At 44.8% G+C, this 10,442-nt stretch overlaps 1 protein-coding gene across 1 annotated transcript; it reads left to right on the forward strand.

Moving 5' to 3' along the window:
• Positions 1 to 598: 598 nt before the first annotated feature.
• On the forward strand, positions 599 to 8,748 carry fam210b (family with sequence similarity 210 member B). The gene is made up of 3 exons (XM_076025252.1): positions 599 to 1,253; positions 5,178 to 5,314; positions 7,751 to 8,748. Exons 1-3 carry the CDS (start codon positions 747 to 749, stop codon positions 7,965 to 7,967), a joined length of 861 nt encoding a protein of 286 aa, XP_075881367.1. The 5' UTR covers positions 599 to 746; the 3' UTR covers positions 7,968 to 8,748.
• The last annotated feature ends 1,694 nt before the right edge of the window (positions 8,749 to 10,442 follow it).

The following is a 10,442-nucleotide window of genomic DNA, read 5'->3' on the forward strand; positions in this document are numbered from 1 at the left end:
TGTGCGAAAGAAAACGTTGATAAACCACTCTTGATCTCCACAAAACAGTATGTTTTCATTTCGTACATTTTTTTTTTTTTTTTTTTTAACAGACTGAATATTGTTTTTTTTTAAAGGTCCTACATTATACTGTTTTCATGTCCTTATTTTGAGCCCTGTACCCCGGCAGTACACAGTGACACGCTGGCCAGCTGGGGGCGCTGTGTCTGTGGCAGAGGTGTCATTCTCCTTGTTACATGACATTTCGGGCTTAAACGTTACATAGCGTCATAAAATATGCCGATTCTATACGAATTAAAGTGCTTTTATATCTATTTAAAAAAATAAATAAATAAATAAAAAAAAAAGCTTTTTACACAATAAAAAGGTAAACGGTTGATTAGGAACCCGACATGTTTGATCTGAGGCCTGGGAATTGGGAATTCTGACCAACTCGGCTCAGTTCTGTCGCGGGTTCCCACTGCCAGCCACGCCAGACTGAACCACGGTTATACCTTTAAACTCCCCCTCCCCTCCTGCCTCACCCACCTCCTCTCCTGCCCCCCTTCCCCTCCCCTCCCCTCCCGCTCAGCTCCGCTCTGTCGTTGCCCGTCGGCCCTCATTGGCTGTCAGCGCTAATCGTCCAACAGCGGGACCGAACGAGGTCAAGGAGTGCGCAGGGCAGCATGTTTACAACGACCGGGTGCCCCGTTTAGACCGCGCGAGACACACGGACACACGGAGCGGAGCTCGCTTCGGCGCGGACCATGTTGTTGTGTCGCCCGGGGATGAGGCTCTCTGCGGCCGCCTTGGATCACACGAACAAGTCGGCGGGCTGGCTCCTAGCGCGGGTCAAAGCTCAGCAGACACAGGGGGACGGCACTTTGACATTACGCAAGGGCACCACGTTTCAGGGATACCGGCATTTGTGCGCGGCCGCCGGAGACTCAGGTCGCTTCTGTTCAGGGAAACGAGCGCAGCCGCTGCCCGCCCGGGACTCTCCACCACCGGCCCCGGGACTCGCAGACCGGGCTCACTGGAGTCGATCACTGGCTCTGAATTTCTCCGCAGCCGAGCCGAGTTCGGCTTTCGTCGGACAGCCGCTCGTCCGCTCCGACGGGCGGCTCTGCGGCGGCGGAGATCCGTCGGGCAATGTTTTGTTTACGGGTAATTTCGGGCTTTCCAGTCAGCGCTGCTTCTCCGGGACCATGCAGAGCCGGAGCGCATCCACCACCAGCAAGGACGCCGGCGAGGCTGACAACAAGACAAAAGAGGTGATTTAAGCGTCACTTTACGCCGCACTAATGTTTGCGTAAGCTCCTGCCGCGAGTCCCGGTTTAGGTTCGTGTCTCCAGGTGGGGCCTCTCTCTGCCAACATGGATGTAGGCAGGTCGCTTACACAACCGTGCGTGACGTGCACCGCCGCGTTACATGTGCGATGCATTAACGGGCAGGTCAAGTGTGACTGACTCGGACATGCACTCGTTTCCTTGGTATTTACTGGGCTAAAGTAAAGCCACATGCTGGCCCTGTCTCATTCACACACCTGTTCAGATGCTGCACTGTTGTGGCGGTTTGTGGAGGAACCGTCAGCCAGCCAGCCAGTCAGCCAGTCAGTCAGTCAGCCAGTCAGTCAGTCAGCAGCCTCACTCAGCTACTGTGTACCGACTACCGAGTCAACAGAGAGCCGAGCGAAGCTAAAGACACATTAAAGCCTCAGACATCTGTCGCATTAAAGGAAGCTCATAGCTCGCTGTTGTGGCAGCACGCTCCGCATCGCACTCCCAGCTGTGGTTACAGTGTTGTGGTGGATTACACAATTATAGCGTCGGTGGTGGGAGGGGAGAAAACAGTCGAGGCTGCTGGCTGTAGCGACAATGCACCTGCGCTATGGGTGTTAGCATGCTAGCGTGATGCTTAGCATGTTGAGTGTTCACCATGTTAGGTTTACACGCGAACAAGATGACGGGTGGGTTGAGTGGAGAAGTGTGACGAGATGTGAGACTCAAAGTACATTTGTCGGGAAATGTTGAGGAAAAACTCGATATCAATGTCATAAGGAATTTGTTGAATAAACTTCCTGGAGGAGTTTTCAGCCAAGCTGCGCAAATAAAGGCTTGGCAAGTCAGGATAACGATAATATTTACAGTCATGATAGCGGAATATTTACAAGAAACAATTGTTCAATTAGTTACATTTTATTTAATGCCAAACATGGAAATTATTTCTTTTTTAAAACATGATTTCTGTGTCTCGTAAAAAAAAAAAAAAAAAATACAATGCTGTCCTTTTTAAAAATCCAAATCTATGTACTGAAGTGAACTGTGATCCTGTTAGCGCCTCTCTTTGTAAGATGTGCCTTTAAACTAGTTGAAGTGCTGATGAAAGTTCCCTTTCCTAAGCAGCTTATGTAATTTTACAAGGGGGGGGTGAAACAGATTTTCATTCTGGGCTTTCGTGTGACACCCGTGTTCATCAGACAGTTGGAGAAGAGAGAAACAGCAATGGGTTCATTCCTGTTATCACGATCCATCACACCTCTCCATTGCACAGCTGGGCTGGATATTCAGGCGTTATGACTCAGTATTGGCTAATCAAAATGCAGATAAGATCAAATTCCCTTTTAACTTTACACTCCCAGATTCTTGCCTCCTTTTATCTCCGCAAACCAAACCGAACCCTCCTGGATGAAAACTCCATTCAAGAAATAAGTAAGCACATTTAAAGTTCCCGTGTGCCATCCACAGCAGCAGTGTACAGTCAGTATGATTCAGCCTTTCCTGCTCTTGATTCCTTAAGCATTTCTGCCTCACACTCTTTTATTGGCCCCCTGCCCTGCCTGTTTGAATGCACACGTGAGTGCGTCTTTGTCCGCGCTCGCACACCAGCGTGACTTTGCATATGTGCGTCTCTCTTCATGACTGTGAAAAGCTGTTATCGGAGACAGCAGTAGCACTGTTCTCCTCCCATGCAGCCTCCCTGGCGCAACTCCCTTCAGCCGCTCGCTCACATGATTGCCCCACACTGCTCCCGCCTTTTACTTTTAGCTCGGCCTGACTTGCCGCTGAAAAGCAAAGGCGGCCGGCCTCCCTCGCCCACTCCGGCCCTCTTCTATTGTCTATTGTGAGGCAGGAAAGGGAATACGTCACGGAGGCTGTGGCTCAATCTGAACGTCTTGGGCCAAAATGCAGGGAGACAAATTGGAGTGGGGAGAAAGGATGGCTTGTGTTTTTTTTTGTGCTCCATTCTTCCTGTTCGTTCCAAGCTCTTGATTAATCCCGATAGAGTCAGGCCAGAGGGAGGGCCGTTTGGAGGAAGAAGAAGTGCAGCCAAAAGATGCGCATGAAAGAAACTTCCTGTACAGTCAGTGTGGACCAGATGCTGTGAATGGACAGTGGATTTATTCACCATCAGCTTTTCAAACACAAAGAAACCCTCTGAGTGATGGCCTTTTTTTTTAGCTGAGTACACCATGTTTTAAATCAAATGCAGAGTGAACATGGCAAGTGTATATACAGGGAACATAACCTGAGTGAGTGCTAGTCTAAATAGTTGGTTCTAACTCGGGACGGTTATGCGACACTTGTTGCAGGGCGTAACAAACTTACATCAGCAGTATTTTCTTGTCCTCCTGCCCTTTCCCACTGTTTGTATTCTGTGTCAAGGTTGTCTTGATAGTCTACAACAACACCCAGTGGCCTAACATTAGGTAATCGCAGGCCTCGTTCTTTGTTCTGACGTTACCGTCCCTCTGTATAGTTGCACCTACACGCCTGAGCTGTTTCCTATTTTCTAGTGTTTCCTCCTTGCAGAAGATATTTCAATGTTATGCTTTTTTCTGTGAGCGATCATATCTGCGCGTTCTGTTAAGGTCGTTGGTTCTCAGTAAAAGATAGAAAAATATGCTTTTGAAAAAGTACAGGAAAAACTCGCAAGCATCTTTTTTTTTTTGTTGTGTGTGCTGGGCTGAATAGTGTTGAAGTTTGTAGCTTCCCGCATCTCCGGTGATCATGTTCCACAGCTCCTTGGACAAACTCATTCCAGTTCAACAGGTTTTGCAGCGTAACGTAAAAAATATGTATATATTTTCCAAACGCGTGCTTGTCAGGCTTCAGTTGGAGAAAGCACTTTTCAATTTTTGTAGGTTTGGTCTTCAGATTTTTAAAGGTGCCATATTCAACCCTCTCAGATCTTTTCAGTCCACCCTGGTGTGTGGACTGTTTTACTACACACACACACACACACCTGCCACTTCCTGCTACGTGTCTGACGGTTTAGCACTTAATAGAATGTTGAGCTTGTTCATCTTTGAGAGAACAAACACAGAGTGCTTGTGCGGTCTTTGTGCACCCCACTTAGGGGCTCTCGGTGTGTGCGTGTGTATGTGTAAATGAATAACTGATGTACGGCATGTTTTAGCGAAGCACAGAGCGGCCTATGTTTAATCAGCTGACTGACACTACAAATAAACAGAGCTGTGGAAGTCCAGCGTCTGTTTGGCTTTAACTTTGAACCAGATGGCTGGCAGTCTTATCACTGTGAGGTTTTTATTACGATGGTATGTGTGTTCTGCGTTTCACACGTAGTTTTGTTTTATTGCTTCTTTTATCAAGTCTTCAGCCCTCCCCCTGCATTTCAAAGTAGAGGATGCACAGTTAAAGGATTTACACTGCCACTTGGAGTGATCTTTTGATGTACAATGTTACACATTTATAACGCATATACCACGGCTCTCTGTATGTATTATACTATTGCTATTTCTGTTATTCATGTAAAAGCTGGACATATTTCTGCAACATTTGCCCACATTGTCTTGAAGGTTTGGTTTTGTGCTGTTGATTTAATTGTGCCTGTTGGTTCACCTTTAGTGCCTTAAAGAAAAATGAATACTCTCCTATCTCCTGAGTCTAAGTTTGTTAACCCGACCCTGTGGCCTTTCTCTCGGAGGTGGCCAGTTTCACAAGTAGACACCACCCTGGAATATTAATTTAAATTGGATTGAAATAAGATATTCAGGGCATGAATCCATCAACAGGTCTCTACATATCTTGTAGCTTCCGTCCAGCAGTCTGCCTTTTTTCTCCTGACAGCTTCTCCTGGGACTCATTGTTCATTCATTGTCCGTCTTTCACTCGGGGTCTTGCTCGTCTTCACCTTTTGCTCTTGTGTTTTGTTTTGTCTTTTTCTCTCTGCTGAAGCCTGAGCCAGAAGGAGGAAAACTCAGCAAGACGCAGCAACTGAAGAAAATCTTCAAGGAGTACGGAGCGGTGGGCGTGTCCTTCCACGTCTGTATCTCCTTGATGTCCCTGGGAATGTTCTACCTCCTTGTGTCCAGGTAACTAGACAGCTCAATCCTGCTTGAAGGAAGGTATTCTGCTTAACAAACACGCTGATAGTGGTCTATTTAAATGAAAAAAATAAAAATGGATTTATTAACATATCAGATTTCTTGATTTTTTTTTTAGTTTCTTATATTGAACTTGAATTTTTTTGTTTGGGCCTTTTGGCTTCAACTCATCATGCAAAGAAATCCTCATTTTGCTTTGATGTGATGTTTTCTCCACCCGGACCACGCAGTTAATGTGCAATGCTGCTGGTGGAACCCCACATCTGGGACCCCTTGGCACACAAAGTTATAATGACTTCAATATTTCAAACACAATGTCACATTGATTCACTTGAAGATTGAACCTTTAATTATAGCTTTAATATGTTAGTGATTTAGAGATGAGTAAGTTGTTTCTTCAACTTATTGTGTATTTTACTTTTTTACGAATACATTTTTAATACTGTATAGGACACAGTTTGTGTGTGTGGCTACACAGTGAGGCTACATCGCCTTTTTACATTTATGCACTGCTTAGTTAAACATGTGGGGGGGGGGGGGAACCCCAGTGCAGCATTGACTTCAAACAATGAGACTGACTGGCAACTGCAGATGCTTTCAACATTTTCATGTTTCAAGTCCAAGCCCATTACAATCTGGTTTGGGTTTAAATAAATGAAAAACAGCCTCTCTTCACTCTGTCACATAAAACCCGCATATGGCTAAATTTGAGTCAAGCGTGGCAGATGAAACTGATTTCTCTAATTTTTAAGTCGGAGGCCTTTTTTTTTAACCTCCGTAGATCCCTCAGAAAGTGAAAGGCTATGGCACAGCGCCACCTTTGGCAACACAGTGTAGCCGAGGCTGCCTCGAGTCTGTTTGGCTGCTTGCCAGAGACTCGAATACCACAGAGACTTTGGCGGATATCATCGGAATGCTGAGGGATTTCCTTGTACGGCTGTTAATGGCCTTGACTTTAGAACTGGCTCTGCAACGGCAGAGTCTCATTATCACTGCGCAGCTACACAACTTTATTTTTGTTACTTTTCCCCCCAGAATTGTTGAGATTTTGCGTTCTTTCACCCATTTCTATTCGGACCCGTTATAGAAAAGTCACGCCAGTGACGTATAGGGAAGTGATCCTAATAAGCTTCAGGGAAATCTGAGTCAATTAAGCCAATTTAGAAAAAAAAAAAGGAAGTTTCTTATATTCTGGACTGTGTTGAAATGTTGCGTTTTTCGTATTCTTGCTAAACTTTCATAGAACAGTGATCCCAGTTAGTTTCAGAAAATTAAGAGTCAAGAGCCATTATTATTATTGTTTTTTATTGATTTATGGGGATAGTTTGGCTCTTCTTCCTCGGACACTTTCCTGCATTAGTTTCAGGCAAAGCTGAGGCTGATACTGCACAGTTGCCAGGGTGCAGACTGATCTTTATTTCTGGCTCTGCTAACAGGAGGCAGAGTCACGCTGTGTTGACTGACGGCAGTGCTAAAACTTCCTGGTTGTGCATTCTCCACATATCTCGTTTGCAGCCTTGGCCGGAGGAAAATGCCGCAGCTCTGGAAATAGTTTGGTTCAGACGCAGAGAAAACGCACCCGCTTTGCCTTCTGCCAGTTTAGGCTTTTGCCTGATTTGCTTCCAAGGGCTTCATGGGCAAAGAGCCATCAAGAGCCACAGTTATACAACCCTGCAGTCGGCACAGCGCCATCTAGTGGTAATAACTATGACCTGCAACGTGTCACCACGTGATGAGAGCCAGAACAGGCTTTACTTGTTTTTTGCTTTCATTTAATCTTTTTAGATCCATAGACGCACGCAGCGCTGACTCTGTGGTAATAAATAGTTTTTGACTTAGTAACTTTGGGATTTATGTTTAATTGTTTGTTATTTTCTACGGAAGCGCATTGCTGCCACCCTAGGAAAAACAAAAAACAAAACAAAACAAAAAAACAGAGCTCAGTATCGCGTTATAACGCAAAACTATCACGGTTTTACGTGATAATTTTCACGTTATAACGTGAAACTTTCTCTAAATAACGTGGAAATTATCACGTAAAAAACTGGAAATGATCACGTTATTTTGTGATAGTTTCATGTTTTTACGTGATCATTATCACAAAATAACTTGTGATGATGACGTAAAAAGGTGATAGTTTCACGCGATACCGAGCTCTGTTTTTTATTCTCTCTTACTAGCGTGGCAGCAATGCGCTTCCCTAATTTTCTTTGCCTCAAGGAAGTTCTACTTTTTGGCTGGAGTGGACAGGAACCTGCTGGGGCGGTTTTAAACAATGCTAAGATTAGAAGCTAGCTAGTCTTCACTGTATCAAATAAAGTGTCATGCCGCCTGCACTCAACAGTTAATATCGGTAAGAAAATGTGAGATAACTGTTGGCGTCCTCCTTGCTTTGGTGCTGATTGTTGTCCCCTCTCCCCCCAGCGGAGTGGACATGGCGGCCGTGCTCTGCAAAGTGGGCTTCAGCGAGGCCGTGGTCCGCTCCAAGATGGCGGCGGGGACGAGCACCTTCGTCCTGGCCTACGCCATCCACAAGCTCTTCGCCCCGGCCCGCATCAGCATCACCCTGGTGTCTGTGCCCCTCATCGTGCGCTACTTCAGAAAGACTGGACTCTTTAAACCCCGCACGCCGTCACCGTGACCTCTCCCTACTCTCCCGTAAAGCAACAACAACCATCCCGACTGTTGACTCAAACTCCCGTGTGCCCCTTTAATCGTTTGCCTTCGGCTGGAAACCTTTTTTTTTTTTTTATCTCAGCCTCTGTTGTGAATTCAGGTGAATTTTTTTTAACAGGATGAAAACGCTCGCCGTGTCTTCTTCGAAAGTCACGCCTTTCGCACGTGCATTCCAAAACCCCCTGGAAACCGACCGAGGCTGAAAAGCAGAATATTTATTACCAATCAGAAGCGTCGTCAGGGCATTTGCGGTCTCAGCTCTCGGGGCAGGTTGGCCTGCTGAAAAGCTGTGAATGTTGTCCAGTGGAATAAACTGTTTGCAGTTAGCTGACTCGCCCTCTGTTCTGTTCTGGTGTCGAGTGAATCAGCAGAATAGTTGTGGCTCTCTCTGACAACCCCCCCCTCCCCCGCTCTGCAACCACGCTTGTCTATTTTTGCCGTTGCTTCTCTCGTGTGTCTCCTCCCAGCAGCGTTCCGGGTGGCATCGCGTGTCCTGCTAGATTTCAGTTGAAAAGTGGAAGTCGGAGCTCTTTTCTGTAGAAAAGCACAATATGTATGTTTCACAAAACACCGCGGACGAATATGTTTGGTTATTGCTATCCCGTTCAGCCGCTTTGTTTTCCATACTAATTGACTTTGGCTCAACACCTGCTTGTTTGGAGACAGAGGGGAAAATATTCAATATAATAATGAAATATGTCAATGTTTGAGTTTTTATTGGAAATAAACTCCTTTTTCATGTTGAATATTTAATCTCTTTGTAGTTTCTTCTGTTCTCAGATCTAAAATTGACTTGCTGAACTGATAATAAGTTATATAATAAGAAAATAAGCTTATTCAATGTGCTGTGTGTATGTATGTGTGTTTTACAAGTTATTAATATGTATTTTTACTTTTATTTTCATTTTACGTTATTAGCCGCTGCTGAAAGCAGGACGCTTTTTCCAAGCAACTAAAATAGATACAGCAGACCAAAAATGTTTGAATATCACTGAGAGGTGATGGAAATATTTATGCAGCGTCCTCTGCCAGAGGCTGCGACGCTACCACTGGTTGCACTGCCTCTTTTCTACCACACCGGGGAGCTCCAGGACCACACCTGCCGTTCTTTGCCTCCGCTTTCTTCCCTGACAGCGTCTCACGCCTTTTTTTTTTTTTTTAATTGTACTAATGACGATCCAAAGATGTGAACGTGTCGCCACTGTCCATGCTGTGTCAAACACTGTGACAGGCACATGACAGATCGACTGAACAATGTGGTGTTGCACAGACGTGACAGGACATCTGAAACAAAAGGACACACGTGCAAGTTACGGCTCGTGTTGCCATGACAGCGTATAAACCAGGCGCAGATTTGATGGGTTTAAAAACCCATCAGAAAATGCCAGCTCATCAGTTAAATCAATAGAAAATTTAGATTTGTAGTATTTAATTATGAACACGAATTAAATAATAAAGTAATATTTTTGAGGAATCAGATGCACAATTATTTTATTGTGTTGTTTGTATTTTTCATAATTTATAGGCTATACAGTTTCTTTTTAAATGAAATAATGAAACTGATTTTTTATTTTTATTTTTATTTAATCAGGTATTTACTTACTTACCTACAGTAGCTCCACAGCACTGCCTTTGCTATGAAGTAATGTCCTCCAATCAACATGATCACAAGCAAGGGGGAGGGACCAGGAGCAGCGTCACGAGCTAACTGTGAAGAACAATCCCACCACACCACCAAGGTCGTAGGAGATCTGAACCAAGAATTCAACGTCATCATTATCACATTTCAGTGCCTGCAGTGCCACAATGAAATACTTACATATTTACAGCAACAAGGCGCAGATGGCTGCTGAGAGGAACGCCAAGATCTCCTCACTATTTCAATCTTAAATTTACATTTAACTTCTTTTGTACATTTCTACCTGCTTTGTGCAGCAGTGGTTCTGCAAGCATGTTAATCATCTGCTGGGGGGTTTCACAGTGTTACAGCGTCTGAAAATGAAATGGAAACTACTGGCCACAATAACTTATTGGCATTAGATATTTTTAAACCTTTGAAATAAAATCATCTCGGTCGAGAGACTGAGCGGTTAATATTTCCTTCAAAACTTCAAATATCTTCTACACATCTGCATGACTTAAAAGTCAGCGTTATACCGTTCATATACATGGTTTTTACGCCATTAGGTGGGAAGCTGTTCCACGCAACTAAAATAGATGTACCGGATCCAAAATGTATAGACGTCGCCGAAAGGTGATAGAAATATTTATGCAGCGTCCTCTGCCGACGAGGCGGTGACGCCACCACTAGTTGCACTGCCTCTTTTCTACCACACAGGGGCGCTCCAGAACCACGCCTGCTGATCTTTCCTTCGGCTTTGTTCCCCCGCAGCGTCTCACGTCTCATTTTTTTTTTTTATTGAAGACCCAACAGGCTGTG

Source organism: Nelusetta ayraudi, unplaced genomic scaffold (genome assembly GCF_046127955.1).
Source record: "Nelusetta ayraudi isolate G7.1 ecotype Tasmania unplaced genomic scaffold, CSIRO-AGI_Nayr_v1 ptg000017l, whole genome shotgun sequence".
In the NCBI taxonomy this organism is placed as follows: domain Eukaryota; kingdom Metazoa; phylum Chordata; class Actinopteri; order Tetraodontiformes; family Monacanthidae; genus Nelusetta; species Nelusetta ayraudi.

Excerpts from the sequence above, each read along its gene's own strand:
- fam210b (XM_076025252.1), top strand. The coding sequence starts at position 747 with ATGTTGTTGTGTCGCCCGGGGATGAGGCTCTCTGCGGCCGCCTTGGAT. Across the intron at positions 1,254-5,177 it reads CTGACAACAAGACAAAAGAG|CCTGAGCCAGAAGGAGGAAA; the intron begins GTGATTTAAGCG and ends TCTCTGCTGAAG. Across the intron at positions 5,315-7,750 it reads TTCTACCTCCTTGTGTCCAG|CGGAGTGGACATGGCGGCCG; the intron begins GTAACTAGACAG and ends CTCTCCCCCCAG.